General features: G+C 37.1%; 1 protein-coding gene across 2 annotated transcripts in view; it reads left to right on the forward strand.

Annotated features, from left to right (window-relative positions):
* Positions 1-21,708, forward strand: part of GRB14 (growth factor receptor bound protein 14) — a 123,278-nt gene that overhangs the window by 93,637 nt on the left and 7,933 nt on the right. For both annotated transcript variants that reach the window (XM_007450071.1, XM_007450072.1), the window contains 6 exons: positions 2,320-2,441; positions 4,315-4,389; positions 8,482-8,619; positions 13,645-13,755; positions 13,947-14,042; positions 20,010-20,090. In XM_007450071.1, the coding sequence (XP_007450133.1) occupies positions 2,320-2,441; positions 4,315-4,389; positions 8,482-8,619; positions 13,645-13,755; positions 13,947-14,042; positions 20,010-20,090 (623 nt within the window). The remainder of the gene's footprint in view (positions 1-2,319; positions 2,442-4,314; positions 4,390-8,481; positions 8,620-13,644; positions 13,756-13,946; positions 14,043-20,009; positions 20,091-21,708) is intronic.

Genomic DNA, 21,708 nt, shown 5'->3' on the forward strand with positions numbered 1-21,708 from the left:
TTTGGTAGAATGCATGTAACATAAAATTTACCATTTCATTCATTTTAAGGGTAAAGCTCACTGGCATTATGTACATTTATTTATATTTATATTGCTGTACAACCATCACCCCCATCCACCTCTAGAACATTTTTATCTTCTCATACTGAAACCCTGAACCCATTAAACAATAACTCCTCATTCTTCCCACACCCCGGTCCTTGACAACCACCATTCTACTTTGTGTCTCTGTGAATTTGTCTGCTCTAGGTACCTCATGTAAATGGAATCATATAATGTTTTTTCTTTTGTGTCTGTCTTATTTTACATAGTATAATATCTTTAAGGTTCATCCATGTTGTAACATGTATCAGAATTTCATTCCTTTTTAAGGCTAAATATTCCACTGAATGTCTTTACTACATTTTGTTTATCCATTCATTTGTTGATGGACATTAGGATGTTTTTACTTTCTGGCTATTGTGAATGATGCTACAATGGACATTGATGTACAAGTATCTGTTCCAGTCCATGCTTTCACTTCTTTTGGTTATGAACTCAGAAGTGGAATTGCTGGAATTGTTTAATATTTGGAGGGACCACCATACTGAACTTTGGTTTTAGACAGATTATGTTTGAAGTGGTGGAAAGTCTAGCGGTTAGGATTGGAGTGCTAGTGAAAGCAACTGTAGCTGGAGATTTCACTTCAGGGAACTTGACAGACATAATGGCTGAAGAGGGGAGAGTTAATTAGCTGAGAGAAGAGGAAAAAAAGAGTCCAGCCAAGGACTGCATCTTAGGTGGGAGAAGGCGCTACCAGAGCTAGTCAACGAGACTGAAAAAGAGCAAATCTGAATTAGGAACAGAACCCGGGAGTGCTGATACACACTTAGCTCCAACTCATTCTTATTCATATATTCATTCAGCACTCTTATAAGAACTCCCTTTCAGATGAATAAGCTTCTATTTAAGTGTGACATTACTTTCAAGGGTTTGGGTGCTGCAGGTCCCAGATTACTCCTGAGTGTTGAATTTCTGAGACATAGGTACTTTTCAAAAAGGTCCTAGAAGCACCTAAAAAAGCAGGGGATTTCTATATTTCTTATTTGGCTGTTCTCCATTTCTTATTTTGCATTAATAATTTCACAGTCACTTTTCTTTAACCTTTTATTGAAGTATGACATACCTTAACATAAGTGAACAAAGGCGGACAACTTGGTGAATTCTCAGATATTGTTTCTACCTGAGTATCCAACACCCAGATTAAAAAACAGAATATTTCTCACCCCCAGTGGTTCCCTCATGCCCCTGCTCACTCACCCACTATCCCTATTATCTTGATTGCTAACACCATAGATTTATTGTATCTGTGTTGAACTTATATAAGTGGAATCATGTAGTATGTACTCTTTGTGTCTGACTTCTTTCATTTAGTATTATGTTTGTGGAATTCATCCATGAATTTGTGTGTTATTGTAGTATATATTCCATTGTGTCCTTTACACAGTTTATTTATTCATTCTCACGTTGATAGGCATTTGGGTAGTTTCCAGTTTGGGGCTATTATGAATAGTACCGCTATGAACATCACAGTTTCTTATTAAAATAGGAAATTTGCATGGTATGTTCACCTCTTTAAAGTTGCCATTGCTTTTTTCATTTAAGTGCCTTTCCTCCTAAGTGCCTTCCCACCCTGCCTAATTATCTTCATTGGTAATACAAACTACATTTGCCTGAACATTAGTTTTGAAAGTAAAAAGTGCCACAAGAAATCAGGTTTCTTAAAAAATTGTATGTCCTTGCATTAAAATTTTCTTTTTAAAGCATTTATTTCAGTTTTTCTCAACTACCTAGATTATGTGTCTTAAACGCATAGTGAACCTGTCAAATTTTTTCAGCTCTTAATGGGATGAATTGTTCAACCTTGAGGCAAATATTTTAATTTTGGCACCATGATGAGTCGGAGAAAAAGAATAGTTCCCATATTCTTAATGTAGTTTTGTTATCAAACTTATAATTTACATAGCTATAAAAGGAGATTGAGAATTAGTAAAAAAGTGCATTGTGATATTTTATGTCATTTTTCTCTTCGGGTTACAGTCTGCTTTGGTATAAAAATCAACATTACTAATTCAAAATTAATGAAAATTTTATCAATCTGATTATTCCAGAATTGAGTTGAAATTTTCTATGTTTAACAAAGATACGTACATAATATATTTTATATATTTGTATGGATATATACGTCCATATGTTTATTTGTCTACCTACCTGTCTATCTTTCTATCCATCCATCCATCCATCTATCTGTTGACATGCTCACTGGAACATTCTTTACAGAAAGAACAATAGAAGACCACGAGCTGGTGATTGAAGTGCTATCTAACTGGGGAATGGAAGAAGAAAATAAGCTATACTTTAGAAAAAATTATGCCAAATATGAATTCTTTAAAAACCCAATGGTAAGTGAAATCCCTGTTAATAGTTATAGAAAATGAATGAGTTTAGTTAAATTTTATTTTATTTTATGTGAAGAAAAATATCACTATGGATAAAATACAAGTCCCTATTTGGTAAACTGTAGGTAAGAATTCTGGCCCTTTAAAATTATAGTCACACTTCTTATTCTAACAATGATTAGCCAACGTCATCACAGAAATTCATATACATGGTTTTGGGGAACTATTGCTTCTTTTCTTGCTTTTTAAGAAAAAAAACTACATTTGATTTGGGGAATTATTAGATATCTCCAAGCAGGTTCCAAAATATTATGGTTTAACTCTTTTCACAGAATTTAGGAAATTAAATAAGAAAAATTCTAAAGGAAAAACAGATTGATGTTTGTTGGGAGTGTTGAAACTTAGCCAGAAGTTTAGATTGACATGCATCTTGCTGTTCCAAACTATTTTGTTTTCAGTGCAATAATTGAGCTAAGTAGAAATGAGATAAAGACCAGTGCATTATCTAGTAACTAGTAAATACTACTTTCATTATAGTTCTTTTTAAAAGAAAGTAAATGTATGTCACATTCTAATGAAAACTAGTGATCTAGAGAAGTCAGAATAGCCTCTGGGCTCATTATTTTAAATTGTTTTTGACTCTGCAGCTGTAGCATATTTTTACACTACGTTTTGGATAATTGGATTGAAATGATACCTTATGAAAAATATATGATACACACCATAATAGAATATTTTCAAACCCTGAAAGACCTCTTACGCTCTCTTTTATTTGAACTTATTAATAGAAACATAGTGGGATGATCTTTGACAAAGAAAATACGAGTCCTAATAAAAATTAAATAGAATTAGAATTAGAAAGGAAACTGTTTTCTTATTATGAATCTTTATTAAAAACAAGAATTTAAAAGTCATAGTTAAAGACATAGGGTTTAGTGCTCAGTTTTAGTTTTGTTTTTTTTTTTTTAATTTAAACAAGGCTGTAGATTCATTTTGTAGACTTTAGAGTAGTGGTTCTCAACCGGGGGGTGATGTGGTAATGTCTGGAGACATTTTTGGTTGTCATACTGGGGGGATGGTGGTGCTGCTAGTGGGTGGAGGCCAGGAATGCTCTAAATGTCCTGCAATGCACAGGACAGTCCCCTCAACACAGCGTTATTAGACCAACATTAATAGAACTATGCTTCAAAAGCCCTGTCCTAAAGGAAGTATAGTGGCATATATTTTCCTAAACTTGCCTGATCATAAAAACTCCCTGGGGAAGGGGATAGTGGTTGTTAAAAATACAGGATCCAGGTCCTACCCTGACCTACTGTATCAGACACTCCAGGAAAGAGGCCTGGGAATTCCTATTTTTAAACAGCTTTCCTGGGTGAATTTTTTGATTAAACAGGTTTGGAAAGATAGTGGGTGGAAGAGACTGTCGTTTTAGCTCCCTGGCCCTCTAGTTTAACTCCTTGTTCCTCTACTCTATGGGCTGTGACCTTGGGTATATATATCCTTTACTTCTGTGAGCCTCGACGTTATAAAATGGAGCTGATAGTCCTTCAGTACCTGCTAGAGTGGTTGCAGGACTCAGGGAAGATGTATGGGAGCTAGCACACTGTCAGCCTGAGGGCAGTGTTTGTAACTGGAGGTACGTGGATCTCTGTGTATCAGCACCATCTGAGGGTGTTTGGCTAGTCTTTGGGCCCTGCTCCTACCTTCTCGTTAAGATACCTGCGGGTAGAGTCAGGGACTGGCATTTTTAAAAGTGCTTTGGGTGAATTTTCAACACACTGATTTAAAGAGCTTTTGCTTTAGATGACTGTGTTGGTCATAGTTCAATCTTTTCTGGCATGGCTTTGGGATAATATAACATGTATCTTTTCGTCAGTATTTTTTTCCAGAGCATATGGTGTCTTTTGCAACTGAAACCAATGGTGAAATATCCCCCACACAGATTTTGCAGGTAAAATATATATTTTCATTAAAATATGTAAGTACTAAATAATGAAGGGAAACTGTAAGGTCCTTATTTACTTATTTATTTTTTCTAATTTTATAAGTAGATATACTCATTTATCTTGCATTTCCATATGCCTTTTTTTTTTTTACTTCATGAGAGTTGACAATATTCTTTTTTTAAATTGAAGTATAGTTGATTTACAATGTTGTGTTAGTTTCAGGTGTACAGCAAAGTGATAAAGTTATACACACGTATAGAGTTGTTTTTTTTTTCAGATTCTTTTCCCTTATAGGTTATTACAAAATATTGAGTATAGTTCTCTTAGCTATACAGTAGGTCCTTGTTGGTTATCTATTTTATATATAGTAGTATGTATATATTAATCCCAAACTCTTAATTTATCCTCCCCCTTCCCCTTTGGTAACCATAAGTTTGTTTTCTGTCTGTGGGTCTATTTCTATTTCGTATATAGGTTCATTTGTATTTTTTTTTCCTTAGATTCTAATATAAGCGATATCATATGATATTTGTCTTTCTCTGTCTGGCTTACTTCGCTTGGTAGGATAATCTCTAGGTCCATCCATGTTGCTGAAAATGGCATTATTTCATTCATTTTTTATGGCTAAATAATATTCCATTGTATAAATATACTGCATCTTCTTTATCCATTCATCTGTCAATGGACATTTAGGTTGCTTCCATGTCTTGGCTATTGTAAATAGTGCTGCAGTGAACAGTGGGGTGCATGTGTCTTTTCCAGTTATGGTTTTCTCCAGATACATGCCCAGGAATGGGATTGCAGGATCATATGGTAGCTCTATTTTTGGTTTTCTGAGGAACCTCCATACTGTTCTCTATAGTGGCTGCACCAATTTACATTCCCACCAACAGTGAAGGAGGGTTCCTTTTTCTCCACACCCTCTCCAGCATTTATTATTTGTAGACTTTTTGATGATGGCCATTCTAACCAGTGTGAGGTGATACCTCATTGTAGCTTTGATTTTCATTTCCCTAATAATTAGCGATGTTGATTGAGCATCTTTTCATGTGCCATCTGTATGTCTTCTTTGGAGAAATGTCTATTTAGTGAGGTCCATATTCATACATGTCCAGAGTTTGGATGGTATGCCTTTGAGTGGTTAATTTTTGCTGGAGATAAAGTTGGAAAGGAGAAGAAGAGGAAAGAAAAGAAAAGAGCACAATCTAGATACAGAATTCTGTAAATCAATAAAGACCCCTAACTATATTATTCTTCCCAGTTTTGAACAACTGTCAAAGGATTTTAAGTGTTTAAAAAATGTGTATCATGAAAGGAAACTGGCAGAATTTTGCTCTGTGATGTATTTAAAGATTGTTAGTCTTCGAAAAAATAAAAATTTCCAGTAAATTATAGACATTTTACAAACATATATTTAGTGTTAACTTTTATAATAAATGCTCTCAATCCTATTTGTGATAAAATATTTAGCAATTAAATGGAATATTATCTATGATGGAAACACTTGATTGAAACATGAAATAGCTGAATTAAGAATACTAGTTATGGGCTTCCCTGGTGGTGCAGTGGTTGGGAGTCCGCCTGCCGATGCGGGGGACACGGGTTCGTGCCCCGGTCTGGGAGGATCCCACATGCCGCGGAGCGGCTGGGCCCGTGAGCCATGGCCGCTGAGCCTGCGCGTCTGGAGCCTGTGCTCCGCAACGGGAGAGGCCACAACAGTGAGAGGCCTGCGTACCGCAAAAACAACTAGTTATTTAATTTAAAACTTCCTTAGTTTTGCATCTGTTGAGCTCATTTCTTACAAACTGGCAATGGCTGTAGGCTGTAATTTTCTTAAGACATGGGTGGGTGCATAGCAGCAGTGAGAGGCCCGCGTACCGCAAAAAAACTAGTTATTTAATTTAAAGCTTCCTTAGTTTTGCATCTATTGAGCTCATTTCTTACAAACTGGCAATGGCTGTAGGCTGTAATTTTCTTAAGACATTTCATTACAATAAAAATTTTCAGTTATTTTATATTTGATACTCTACTTGTTAACAGGTTAATGGTGAGCAATGTCTTTATAATGGTTGCTGTTTGATCTAAACCCCAGGCCTCCCCGAACCCACCCAATAGTCTCTGATCTTTAATGAAGAAAACTTTTAATAGTTCCAGTATAGATATTACTTTAAATATGTTGGTATTTGAATATACTGGTAAAGATATTGGGTATCACAAATTTGTTTTCTGTGGGCTTTTTATTTGTAATAGGTTATATTTCATTTTTTGCTTCAAAATATTTTAGAACTATGATTAGCCTCAGGATTTCTCTAAAAGCTACTTATATGCTACTAGGCTGTCACAGACACCCTGCAGAATGTTAGGGTGAATGGCAGCAGCGGCAGTGCCCCAGCACCCCTAGCTCTCACGCCGCTTTATACTTTGCCTTTGGATTATGACAGGGCGGTGGATTGGAGTTTTTCTTCTGCTTCCTTTCCCAAATTCTCCTATAATTTAGCTATATTACTTTAATGTTAAATTATAAAAACAAGAAAAGTCATAGCTTTGGAATCAGATAGTCCTGCATGTGCCCCTGACCTCTTCTCTCCACCGAGGCAATGTTTCCACTTTTTAAAACGTTCCTTCTTTTTCTAGTGTGACCTCTATGACTCCCTTTTTAAAATTTAATTGGTTTGGTTTAATAACTTGGAAAGCACTCAAACTAAAAAACCTACTTGCCTGCTTTGCATGTCAATTAATTAATATCTGTGGCTCATTAAATTAAAAGTTTTTTAATTAATTTACTTAAAAAACATTACCTACTCTCAGCATTTCCCCGAATAGCCTTTTAAAACTATGTTACGTTGTTTTAGCTAATATTTTCTCTTAGTTTCAGTTTTAACATTTTGCATTCGTTTATTCATAGGGATTTCCATTTCCTTCTTTTAGTGAGACACTAATGCATTTCCACTGTCTTATTAAGGATGCTGAGCACAGCCACTCAAAGCTATTCCTTTTCATTCTCAATTTCCTGACCAACACATGCCTGCTGTCTCAGTTAATTATCACTGGGTAACAAACTATTCTAAATCTTAATGGCTTAAGTACCCACTCATATTTTGTCAATAGTTTTGTAGGTTGGTATTTGGGAAGGGTTTAGCTGGATGGGTCTCTAAGGCAGATTGACTCCCAAAGGGATTGTGGATCTGCTTCTTCTGAGATAGCTTTTCATTACACGTGTCTGGTACTCCTTGGCCTCTCTCTCTCTCTCTCTCTCTCTCTCTCTCTCTCCACATGGTGTGTCATTTTCCAAGGCTTTTCCACTTGCGTTGTGCTTCTCACCACATAGCCATCTCAGGGTAGTCACGTTTCTTATATGAAAGTTAGCTTCCAAGAGTTAAGGAGTGGAAGCCATCAGGCTAGTTAAGGGACTACAGTTAGAACGGCAGCCTGTCCCTCCCGCCATATCCTATTGGTCAGAGCAGTCACAAGCCTTGCCCAGATTCAAGGGGGTGGAGAAACTTCACCTCTTGGTTCAGTGGCAGGATCACATTTGCAGAAGAGCATGTGGAATGAAAGATATTGTTGCCGTTCTCTTTGGAAAATGCACCCTGCCCATACCCACCCACAACTGAGAACCATAGAGGACAAAGACATTGTTTACTTTACCTTCATCGAGGAGGTGAACTTGGCTCAATTTCTTTAATAATTGAATAATAGAAGTCCGGATCATGGTCTTACATATACCATAATGAAGTTGAAGTTGATAGGTCAATCTATAATCTCAAGGAAAATCATAGACAGGGATGAAAAGTATCAGGACTTAACTCTGTAGACAAAGTTCAGCTTTTCAAATGGACATTCAAATAGCTTGTAATTTTGGTGTTTGACTAAGTACTGATCATGTAGAATATATATTTCGTGAGCATATTTTCATTTGGAACTTGCCTCAGGTTTTCACAAGACCGATTTATTTTCTGTTATATATATATCGCTATTTCTGTAATGGTGTATAAGTGCTATCAATGCTGTTTGATTTTGCACATTTCTATTTGAAATATAAAACTACAATATCATTGATTCAGAAACTGTATGAGAGTGTCTGATTTTTCTTCCAGATGTTTCTGAGTTCAAGCACATATCCTGAAATCCATGGCTTCTTACATGCAAAAGAACAGGGAAAGAAGTCCTGGAAAAAGATTTACTTCCTTTTAAGAAGATCCGGTTTATATTTTTCTACTAAAGGGACATCAAAGGTAAATTGGAATATCAATGATGTGCTATGAATTATATGGAAGTTGTAAGTTAAAATGGGTTTTACTTTGTTTTATTCATTATCTTATTGCATGATGTCAATAGTTGGTAATTTTTTTTAGATTCCAAACATTTGCCATAATCCATTTAAAAACTAATTATTCAGCTTTATTTCCCACTAGTTTCAATGTACATCCTTTGATACCATCTGGATGCTCTTGTTTCAGTACCACATTCCTTGCCCATTTCTCCCCGACTCTGAATCTACCCCCATTCTCCTTATCAAGGCTGGGATTTTGAAGCCCAACAGAGTTCACATCTTTTCTTTTTACCCAGGTCATACTACTGACCTTGCCCATCTCTGAACTTCTGTTGATGCAGTTAGTAACACTCAGCTGAGTCTGTAACTGCTTATTAATTCCTTTGTGTGTGTTAGTTTTGTCTCCTCACCTAGATTATGAATTCCTAGAGGAAGTTATCATGTTATGATCAGCGGTGGATGTACGTGTGTGCTTGCTTATGTATATCTATGTATACAGTTACATAGACATTCCCGTGCAGATGTTCATACCCACATACATAATCACTTACGAATGTAATTCCCTTAGCACTAGAACTATGTAATCTGTTTCTATGTAGTCTAGTTGTTGCCTACTATGCCATATGCCTGTGTTTTGTGTCTTGACATTTTACACAATGCATTGATTTCCTTCAAGTAAAACTACTTTTCAGAGTTTTCATGAGAGTTTAATTCTATGTTCATGCATCTGTTCTGTCAGTTACAACACTGTTGCTTCTTTATGGGTAACCTGTCATTTTTCTTTGGCTCTTTTTCAAATTTTATTATCATCATTGGTATTTTGTCATTTTCCTACCATATTTCTAGGTATGTTCAAATATATTCTGCTATACATACCTTGCTTGATTCTTAACATACACATTCAGTCTTCAAATTCATATTTTTCTTTTATGCTGAAAATGTTCATTATTTATTTCTCATTCTCAATATTTGATCCTTTAAATTTTTAGTAGATTTTCTGTCTTGGCTATTCATGGCCCTAGGTGTCCCTTTGCTTGTGGCTGCCTAACTCCAGTCTCTGCCTCTGTCTTCACACAGCCTTCTCCTTTCTCTGTGTGTCTCTGATAAGGACACTTGTCATGGATTTAGAGCCCACTCAGATAATCTAGGAAGATGTCATCTCTAGATCCTTAGCTTAATTACATCTGCAAAGGCCCCTTTGCAAAACAGGTCACATTCACAGTTTCTTCAGGTTGGGACATGGACAGATCTTTTAATTTTGAGTGAGAGAGTGAAATGATCATGTTGTAAGATGAACATGGCCACAGGGAGCTTAAAAAATCAACTAGAGAGACAGAGAAACGGAGAGGGGAAGGGAGCAGGGGAGGCAGGGGGGAAGGGATAAGTGGGTAGGAAGGGAGAGAGATTGATTGATTGAGTTGAGGCACAGATGCTAATTAGTGCTAACTAGATGATCATTTCAGTAAGCAAGGGTGGAGGCGATGGGATTTAACCTAGGATGAGCAGTGCAGAGAGAAGAAGGGGATGAATGTAAGATTAAATGACAAATGGTCAGATTTTGTTGACTGGTTGATATGAAAGAAGAGGAAGCATTTAATGTTCTTAGAGAAAGACATAAGGAAAATAAAGAAATAGAAAATGATAGAATAGGGCTTCCGTGGTGGCACAGTGGTTGAGAGTCCGCCTGCCGATGCAGGGGACACGGGTTCGTGACCTGGTCCGGAAAGATCCCACATGCCGCGGAGCGCCTGGGCCGGTGGGCCATGGCCGCTGAGCCTGCGCGCGCATCCGGAGCCTGTGCTCCGCAATGGGAGAGGCCACAGCAGTGAGAGGCCCGCGTACCGCAAAAAAAAAAAAAAAAGAAAAAGAAAAAAGAAAATGATAGAATAAACAGGAATAGGAGATTTGAAGAAACCAAATCTTAGAAGAAAGATACTGATCTTGGTTCTAGGTATATTGTGTTGATGGTGAAGTATCCAAATGGAAATGCCCAGAACACAGCTACTGATAGAGACTAGATATTTGGGCAGTGGTATGGAGATATGGAGTTGCAAAGGAGTGATACTTTCCGTATTTTCCCCAACTGTTCTTACATAGTTTCCTCCCTTCCCTGATATAGAGTTTTCCTTTGCTGCTATTCACACGTGTGTGCACACACATGTGCAAGTGTGTGTGTGTGTGTTTTAGGTTTAAGTGGTGGAATACTTCATGGAAGAGGCCTCTACTTATTTAGTAATCCATTCCTTTACAGAAATCTGTTATTTTTAAGTATATATAGTTTGACTACTAGTGTTCTATCATATAGATGCATTTAATTTTTCTTGAGGATTTAAACCTAGTTTACAAATTTTTATATTATAGATAATGTTAGGATGAATAATTACCCATCTTTGTAATTAAGGTTTTAGACTTTTTCTTAAGCTTTGTAATGAAGTTTCTCTTTTCCCAGTTTTCCTCATGTATGAAGTAATATACGAAGGTGGTTTTAAACAAATGTGTGCTGGATCATCTTTTTACTTTTAGCATCAGAGAAAAGTGGCTTCTAAATCCAGTAATCACATTTCTTTGACTGTCTTCCCAGTGATTCTTCACTGGAAGATATGACAGTATCTCCTTAATTCCTGAATTCCTAATTCTTTAACAGGTTTCGCATGAAAATCCACAGCCCATTGTCTTTTTACTTCACCCTCCACCTCCTTTCCTTTCCCACCTATTACATAACAAGACAGCTCCTATTCCATCTACTGAAGCGATGCTCTTATCCCTGCAGTGGTCCCACCTTGGCTGGGCAACATTATAGGCATCAAACCTCTGTTCTCAGGTCATACATAACATACCTCAGCTCTCCTCAACATGGTGTCTAACTTTGCTGTGCATCGTACATAATAGTGTTCTCTCTAGCCTGTGCTGAATGAGCATGTGTTCCATAGTCTATATATATGAAAATGGTTTTACGTTCCCCCTTAAAAACGAAATTCAAGATATTAGATAAACTCAAGGATTATGACCTCTATAAAAATCATGTAGGTTATCTAATGTCTAATATGACATTTCTGCCTGGCAAAGTGACCATTTCCTGCCCTTTTTCTATGAGAAGGGTCTTGATTTATTTTACTTTCTAAAGACGTAGGCTGCATGGGAGTTAGATAAACACTTACGCTAGCCTTGGAGGTGTGGCCATGACTTACAGAGAAACATCTAAGTACCCTGCTCTCCAGCTTCCCCCTTATATACACATTTGCATGCTTACCTTTCGCTAACCATGCCAGCTCAGCCTTAGTCTTGTACTGTCATAAGCCTTGATGTGTCTGCAGTAATGGAACAAAAATCAGTCAAGAGAAGAAATTCATCATGTCTCTTATGTCCTTCCAGTATCTCTTAAGCTGCCTTTTTCTCACGTCCAAATGACTCAGCTACATTGGCTTCTACAACATCAGTGGGCAGGGATGGTTTTATTCCATCTTCATAGAAATCAGACATTTTTACTAGCAAATCAGTTTCTATCAAGGAATAAAGTTTTAAAGGCCTTGCCAACAAGAATACTTTTCTCCCTCCTCCTCCCTTTTTCCAAGGGCCCTAGGCTTGGTCTCTTTTTTTTTTTTTTTGCAGTACGTGGGCCTCTCACTGTTACGGCCTCTCCCGCTGCGGGGCACAGGCTCCGGACACGCAGGCCCAACGGCCATGGCTCACGGGCCCAGCCGCTCCGTGGCACGTGGGATCCTCCCGGACCGGGGCACGAACCTGTGTCCCCTGCATCGGCAGCCGGACTCTCAACCACTGTGCCGCCAGGGAAGCCCTGGGTCTCTTTTAACAGTTTTCTTTTCTGCCTCATTCTCCCATGGAGCTGGGAACTTTAGTCATCCATTAGATCAAAATGCCTAAAGAACAGTGACACACAGAGAAACAATTGGATACACAGAAGCTCTTGCTCTACTAATCATCACTGATGAAATAGCCAGCCTACAGGCCAATGACTGAAATTTTTTGGGATTTGGATTTGAATGGGTTGCTCAAATTGCTGAATGTTCTGCTGTATCTTTTTGTTTTAAGAGCACTGCTTCTCAAATTTCAGTGCATGTGCATCACCTGGGTTCTTGTTAAAATGCAGATTTTGATTTTGAATCAGCAGATCTGGGGTGGGGCCCTGAGATTTTGCATTTCTAATAAGCTCCCAGCTGATGCCGATACTGCTGGTCTGGGACCACACGACTAGTAGCAAGGTTTTAAAGAACCAACGCGTGTGGTCAGTTTTGATTACACATTCAACCCCAGAATTAAGCATTTCTCCAAGTTATTAACCTATCACAGAATAATGTGACCCAGTGATTTCCCATGACCAGCTCTAAATCTTATGGATTTCCCAGAGAAGAAATAGCCCTTCATGATTCCACTTTGCCTTGAAAATCAGACACATTCCATTGCCAGGTAATTTCCTGAATTTATCTGTACAGGCTTCCTTCCTTTTGTAACGGAAGGTGGTCATGCTGCCTGTTTCACTGCTTGCTGTGGTACATGAGGCAGTACACAAACATGAGGGACGATCATTTCTCAATGAAGCAGGAATCATCATCTGTTTTTTTTTTTCTTTAGCTGCTATAGAAGCTCAAACCAACCTTCTTCCCTTTGTGGAACTACCATTATTTAAAACCCAGATAAGAAAACATTTTCAAAAGCCATGCTTTGCTCTCTTCTCTCCCTCAGATTCCTTGAAGTGGTGGTTAAAGCAAGTAATTTTAAAATAGGAAGGTATATTTTTTTGTATATTGGAAGTTAAATTATAAAGAAATCACTACTTCTCAAATTAAATAATCTCATATCCAGCTCCTGGTTATTTAAGGATATAGTGACTTAGTTTTCCTTTCCTTTTGTATCTGTGACATTATTTGGAATAATTTTTGCCGAGGTATAAGTTATGTAACATAATAGAAATACAAAAGGTAGTGTAAAAATATGTATCCATTTCAACATACATATATATTTTTTTAAGGAACCACGGCATTTGCAGTTTTTCAGCGAATTTGGCAATAGTGATATTTATGTGTCACTGGCAGGCAAAAAAAAACATGGAGCACCGACTAACTATGGATTCTGCTTTAAGGTACAGGCTTAATATTTTGCTAGATGAATAAAGCAAGCCTCAGCCTTTTAGGTAAGCTTGAGTTTCTTTTAATTTCTTTTAAAAAGAGACAGCTTTCTCTTATATATAGGAGAATTTTAGTGGCTTTTATTTCAACAGGTGTTACCTTCAAGATATGCATTAACGATAAACAATGTGCTGTGGCCTTCTAGCCTAACAAAGCAGGAGGGCCTCGAGACCTGAAAATGCTCTGTGCAGAAGAAGAGCAGAGTAGGACGTGCTGGGTGACCGCGATTAGATTGTTTAAGGTAATCTCACTGCAGGTGTGAATTTCTGTTAAACATTGGGAGTACCATCAAAGTTTGAAAATACCTGTATTTCAAAACTCAGAAGACTCACTATGAATCCACGTGGGTATGTGAGGAAGAAGAAAAATAACCACCACCAAATGCGTGTATTTTATTTTTTATCTGAAAGATAAACATTTCCAGAGTAGAGTGCAATAACCTAATACATTTAACTTGTGTGTGTGGAGTATTCCATTTTTAAAAATGTTCTGCTTTTTATTTTTTTGTAAGAGTATTACATATATAGCAAGTATAACTGATTGAAATTTCTCCTGTCCATGACTTAGTCTGCATTTTAAAAACATTGCCATCAATCCGATGTGAAGTATATTTTAAAATGTGCCCACCTGGATATGTTTAGTGCAGTTGTTTTATGTTTTATTTAAGTGTTGTGTGAATTGCTTTCTAGTTTAATGCAAATTATTTTATAAATTTAACTATAGCTGTATTATTCAAACATTTACCTTTGTGCTAAGTAAAAATTACCGCTTCCATAAGCAAAATTTATTGGTAAGCACCTTGACAAGGAGTAAGAATGTTCTAAAAGTAGGTAGGGGAGAGAGAAACAGAACTGATTTCTTCCAGGATGTATAGAAAACACATTTATTTTCAAAACTTGTATGCTAGCAAATTTAGCACAACTTTAAATTTATAATTATAAAACTTATCTACCATTTCCTTTTAAGAAGGGCAGAATAATCAGAATCAGAATTACTCATTGTCATACCAGGTTTGCAAGAAAGTTTTATTTTCTATTCTTTTTTTTCTGTACGCGGGCCTCTCACTGTTGTGGCCTCTCCCGTTGCGGAGCACAGGCTCCAGACGTGCAGGCTCAGCAGCCATGGCTCACGGGCCTAGCCGCTCCGCAACATGTGGGATCTTCCCGGACCGGGGCACGAACCCGTGTACCCTGCATCAGCAGGCGGACTCTCAACCACTGCGCCACCAGGGAATCCCCAAATTAACTATTTTTAATGTGAACAATTCAGAGGCATTGAGTACATTCAAAATGTTGTGCAATTGCCACCTCTGTCTAGTTCCAAAACATTTTTTTCACCTCAAAAGGAGACTCCATACCCATTAAGCAGTTACTCCCAGCCCCTGGCAACCACTAATCCATGTTCTGTCTCTATGGATTTACCAAACTGGATATTTCATAGAAATGGAATCATACAATATGTGACATTTTGGGTCTGGCTTCTTCACTTAGCAGAATGATTTGTGGTTCATCCATGTTGTAGCAGCATGTATCAGTACTTCCATGTTGTAGCAGCATGTATCAGTACTTCATTCCTTTTTATGACTGAATAATATTCCATTGTATGTGTGTTGTTTAACATATATATATATGTTAAATAAACAATTTTGTTTATCCACTGATGGGTATTTGGATTGTTTCTACCTTTTTACTATTGTTAATAGTGCTGCTATGAATATGTCTATACATGTATTTGTCTGAGTAACAGCTTTCATTTTTTTGATATATACCTAAAAATGGAATTGCTGGTCATATGGTAATTCTATGTTGAACTTTTTGATGAATTGCCAAAATGTTTTCCACAGAGGCTAAACCATTTTACATTCCCACCAGCAATGTATAAGAATTCGTTTCTCCATATCCTCACCAACACTTGTTATTTTCCACTTTTTAAAAAAATACTCATCCTAGTGGGTGTGAAGTGGTAGGAAGAAAGTTTTTTAAAGTAATTTAAAGGAAGCTTTTGGATTAACTGTGAAATTTTCTTCCATTTGCTGTTATGGCAGAAAGTCACTATGGTTACCTTTTTATTAGAGATTTGTTTGTTTGTCAAATAGTCTACTGTCAAAATGGCTGTCATGATTTTGGTTTCAGCAAATCTTAGAAATCTTGATTCTTTGAAACCCTCATGTTAAGTAGTCACTTGTTTGCTCTCATTGTCATAAAATGTAAAACAAACAAACAAAATGAAGAAGAGAAGAGTACTTTAGAGGGTCTTGGAAACCAACCAGTCAAAGCAGTAGTAACTAGGTAACTAGGGATATGCATTGGAATCATCTGAGGTGCTTTCTGAAGCTCCATGTGCCCAGCCCCGTCCTGGGGGATCCCGAGTTAGTGACTTGAGTTCCAGGTGTCTGCCTGATTAAGAAACACTGAGTTCATCCAGCGCTGTCCTTTTATAGATAAAGAAGCTGGCACTCTTTGGTAGACTTTACTCCATCACAGTTATGGTAGAGAAAATATCTTGAGGTCTCAGGTTTTCTCTCCCCTTCCATCAGAACCCTGTAAGTCCAGGTATGCCGGTGGAAGAGATACTTTCCAACCTTGTTAGCCAAGTCTTTCTCCCTTCTAAGGGGCTCAAATTCAAACACCCAACACAGAAGCAGGTGGTAAACCCACTTCCTTTAATCAGTCTTTCAGTGACTCTGACATGCCATTGATTTTACTAGGATGCTCCATTATTTTTTGTGTAATTAGATGAGAATTATGCCAATAAAATTGTGATATGATGTTTCATATCACTTAAAATTTTATTTTCATTTGAATATTTAGATTTATTTAGGCCTGTAGTCCTGATTTTCATCATTTTTGTTGATGTTATCAATTTTGTGTATACACACAGATATATATGTATGTGTATATATATATATATATACATATATATGAAATAAGTTAGTTGAGGTATTCTTAAAACTTCATATTCTCAATCTGGCTTTTCTGAATCATTTTCATCTCAGTCATGGATACTCATATTTTCCACAGATTAACCAGCTCTGTGGTTCAAGAGCTTTGGGGAGGCATCATCTCTCAGATGAGTGCTCTGCCATGGTCCGTGGGGTTGTCTTTCTAGCTACTGGCATTCCTTTTGCAAGGTTTTCATGCTAATGACTTCTTAATCCCATATCAGTTTCAGGCAATGGCAAGTCACTTCATCCACAGTGAATATAAGATGCCATAGATTATAATACAGATTGTTAGTTTGAACACAAATGTGTGTCTAAGAAATGATGAAATGTACTAAAAGCTTTCTTTGTTCTTTCTATATCCAGAATGCTCAGTTTCTGGAAGACTGTCTCCTTCTTACCTTTTTTTTTCTCTCGTTTGACTCTTCTCAAAGCCTCTTTCAAGTCACACATGCCCAGTTTAAAGATGCTCCGCTGTATTAGTTTTCTATAGCTGCTGTAACACATTACCACCAACCTAGTGGCTTAAAACACAAATTTATTATCCTATACCTCTGTCATTCAGAAGTCTGAAATGGGTCTTATTGGCCTAAAAGCAAGGTGTCAACAGGGCTCCGTTCTCTTTTGCAGTCTCTAGGGGGAAATCCATTTTCTTGCCCTTTCCAGCCTTTAGAGGCTGCTCATGGCAACTTCCTCCACCCTTAAAGCCAGCACTATCCAGCTGAGTCCTCTCCATGCTGCCATTTTTCTGGTTCTCTCTTCTGGTTCTGGATAAGGACCCTTGTGATTACATTGGATCTCCCATGATAATCCAAGATAATCATGTCATTTCAAAGTCAGCTGATTAGGGACTTCCCTGGTGGTCCGGTGGTTAAGAATGCACTTCCACTGCAGGGGGCACAGGTTTGATCCATGGTGGGGGAACTAAGATCCCTCATGCCACGCGGTGCGGCCAGAAAGTAAATAAATGAAAATAAATGTAAAAAAAAAAAAGTCAGCTGATTAGCACCCTTAATTGTATCTGCAACCTTATTTCCCCTTTGCCAGGTAGCCTAATATATTCACAGGTTCTAGAGATTAGGGTGTGGACATATATGGGGACCATTATTCTGCTACCATATCTGTGTTCCCTGTTTATTTCAGTTATGGCAAAGTGTTTCCAGATGAAGCTGGAAATAGAGGCCAGCATCAGTGAGGTCCTTTATCATGGAGCCGATGAGAAACCACCACGATTTCAAATAGGAAAGTGATATGATCTGTTTTACACTTTAAAATAATCAGTTACAGGAAGCCTTGGCCTGCCAGCACAGACACATTTGAGGCTCTCTAATAGGGGACTGGCAGCTTGTCAGTGGGGCACTGGTTTGGTCCCCCTGGCTGGTGCAGCTGGGCTCACCTGGTGTTAGAGGTAGCTTTTGCTTATCTCCTTTGGTTGTCTGTCGTGTTATTTCCAGAGTTTATCGTTGTACCTAGTATCGAGGAGCAGGGAAAGACTAGTCTGTGTTATGTTGGCTGGACCAGAAGTGTCCTTTTTCTTTTCATTATGTGTTATTTATTGGACATTAGCCTCCCTCAAGAATTTGGCCACTTGTTTTATTTTCCTCTCTTTTTCATATACACATGTAAACTCTTCATGTAGCATCAGATAGAGATATTCCCATTCTCTCTGGAGAAATTCCAGTTACATATAGAATCAGAAAAATCAGAAGACTTAGAAAAGGGGAGATTTGCTCATGTTCAGTGTCCTAGTTACATGATCTTTTCTCCTTCCCTTCCGTTAGAACTCTGCTAGTTTCTCTCTAACACATTTTGGTCCCTTATCTGCCCCTCCATAGGACAGGGAAATGTTAAGGTGACCCATGCCCTACCCCTTAGCCAGAGTTAACTTTCAACAGCACAGAAGCAACTTCCTAACACCACCGGTACCAGGGATAATACATCTTTGAAGGAAACAGTCTTATTAGTAGGTAGCAGGCTTTTCACTGCAGGTAAATAAAAGGTGTCCAAGCAGCATGCGCTTGTGAAAGTGTCGTTGCAGGCTATTGTATATTCTCCAAACGAACTTGACTAGGAATTAAGCTCCTCTGTCTTCTTTTTAAAGTTACTGTAGGCTTAGAGTTGATTTAAAATAAATTTCATTAGGTCCTATTAATGTCAATCAAACCTTAAATTAAAAAATAATTTTTATAAGTTGGGAAATAATTGGATAAAGAAGTCAACACAGAGGATTTTAAATGACTGTATTCATGTTAAAAGCAAAATCTTGAAAACAGTGACTCCCCTCACCTCCCTCTGATTTTCTCCCTAATTACCAAATATATCCACTTTGCTGCAATTGCTTTTAAGAAAATAGTTTTTAGTAGAGACACAGCTCTGTTAGAATGTTTAAATGGAATTCATCCTAAGGGTAAGATTGGTTTCCATGGTGTCTCTTCAATCTCTTCTATATCAGACCTACTTTTAAGTTCATAATGGCTCCATGAAATGGAGAGAATTATAGAGGGCCATGGCAGTTGGCGTTCCTAATGTTTCTCAAACTAACAATCCAATTATACTCTAGACCCACTTTCCAATCGTAGCGTAGCAGTCCAGTTCTTATGATGCTACCTCTTGAAAGTAAAGCCTCTGTAGTTCTTATCTACTGCTCTTTACGCTGTATGCCATGACTCTTTGTCTGAAATTAGCCTGATTCCCCACCATTGTGATTTCCCTGAATTTAAAGCCAAAAATTAAACAATGCCCTAAGAGTACAGTTACCAGAGGGTGATACAGTGCCAAGAATCTTCAAGATAGGATCAAGTTTATGGATTACAAAAGACAGTGTAATTCATCAATCAGTCATTGAAGAATTATGGTAAATTTTACCCAGTTTTGCTTAGGATGTGTGTCAGATCCTCAGAGTCTTTGTACCATAAAGTCGGGCACCATTCCCAAGTGAGCTTTCTTATTGCTAAGCTCCAAATGGTTTTGGTGCTATTGACACTAAGAATAATGAGTAGGAGTGTCAGTTCCAGATCTTTATATTGTGAGCTAGAACTTAAGTGAGGGTCCAAATAAAAAACACTGTCTTTTAAACTGTACTATTTAGGACACTAAAATTTACCATTCAAAAGTATAGCTGCTTTACTTATTTGTTTTAAGGAAAGCTTATAATTTTCAGTTTTTGTATTGATGATGTATAATTAATGAAAGTGTTGATTTTCAAAAGTTGTAGTAAAACTCTGTGTAGTAAAAGTGGTGGGGATGTGTGTTTTTATTATTCTGCAGTATGGCATGCAGCTGTACCAGAATTACCTGCATCCATATCAAGGCAGAAGTGGCTGCAGTTCTCAGAGTATATCACCCATGGTAAGCACCAAGTTTTTGAACCTACATTTTATTTTATATTTATATTAATTTGCAATCACATTACATTATAAATGTACATTTCCATTCTTTCCTTTTGGTCAAGTAAAGTAACTTTTTGGCACCATCCTACTATCATGTTATATGGAACTATTTTTTTTTGGATTTTATATGATTGCAGCCTATGTGATAAAATCACAATAATCGGGCACACATGAAGTATTCAATTAAAATAATGTTTTATGTTAAAGAAAAACTTTAAATATTTGAAAGAATTATGAGTGATTCTTTGTCATTACATTTGAGGATTAGATTTTAATAAGATAATTTATAGAACATTGTCCTTGAGATTGTAGATCTTTCTTAATTATTGATTTGATTGTGGCTTTATTTATTTATTTAAATATTCATTCTGGGATTATCAGAGCCTGTGAGCTCTTTTGCATTCTTTCTAACAATTAAATTTTTGAAGTTCCAGGTCCTTGAAAAGCATACTGCTCTCCAGGAAACCCAAAAGTTGCAAAGCCAAAATACAGGTCGTGCATTTGCATTAAGATTAGCACTGCTTCACAGATTTATACTAAATGCCACTTGGATATTTACAGGCAGATACATTTTTCCCCCTCTTTGGGACCTAATTTTAATTTCCTGTGCATTAACACAAGAAATTTATTTCTGAACTCCAAGTTTATGTTCTGCTATTTTTGCTTGTGCTCCTTAATATTGAGTACATTAGGAATTCAGAAGTATGAGCCCATGTTACAATCAGCTAACGTGCTACATTTCCACTTAGGTTAAAACATGCGTTTCATGGCTGTGACCAAAGAAGGTGCATTTCCCTACATGTAACGTAGCATATAAATGCTCAGCTCTAGGAATGAAGCATGAAATAATGTTGATTATGAAGTCTGATAGACTAATATGGAAAAAGAACTCTAATGCTGTAGTTACGTTGCTTTACGTTATGGAAGGGTAACTTTTCATCTTTGTATCGTATTACTTTTTAGCCCTAAAATAAGGAACTAAGGAATGTAATGAATTTTTATAAAAGCAATAGCTTTAAGGTGAGAATTTTTACAATTTGTCAGCATACTTTAATCTTTTAATTCATATATGTATATATGAATAATGAATTTTATTATCTTAATTCTTTCCTAAATCCTTCTAAATTTATTTTAAAGTCATTAGGATGAGCATGTTAATAGCAGCCATGATTTGGAGGCAGTTATTATTTGGTGTCCTCTTAATCATAGAAAAAAAATGCTATAAAGTAAGTACTTTCTAGTCTCATCATTGTCATTAGTGTACAAATATGGTATTATTCTTGCTTCTTTCCATTGCAAGTGATCCTACTGTTGATCAGTACATCTATGGCATTTTGGTTAATGTAGCTTTACTTGTTCAGCACCTTGTATGAGAGAAGACATTCCTTGAATGAATTGGCTGTAAATAGGGATAGAAGGACAAGAGGTTTAAGTCTCTGTGTGGTGAGGAAAATGACCTGTCCTGTATGGCAGTTGACATGATCAGAGAGAATAGCATCAAGAATTCTATCTCTACTCTTCTTAATTTTCATGAAGGAAACTAAGAAGGTTGGGGAGGTATTTGCATTTATTTTGGT

Source organism: Lipotes vexillifer, unplaced genomic scaffold, assembly GCF_000442215.2.
Source record: "Lipotes vexillifer unplaced genomic scaffold, Lipotes_vexillifer_v1.1 scaffold330, whole genome shotgun sequence".
NCBI classification, from domain to species: domain Eukaryota; kingdom Metazoa; phylum Chordata; class Mammalia; order Artiodactyla; family Lipotidae; genus Lipotes; species Lipotes vexillifer.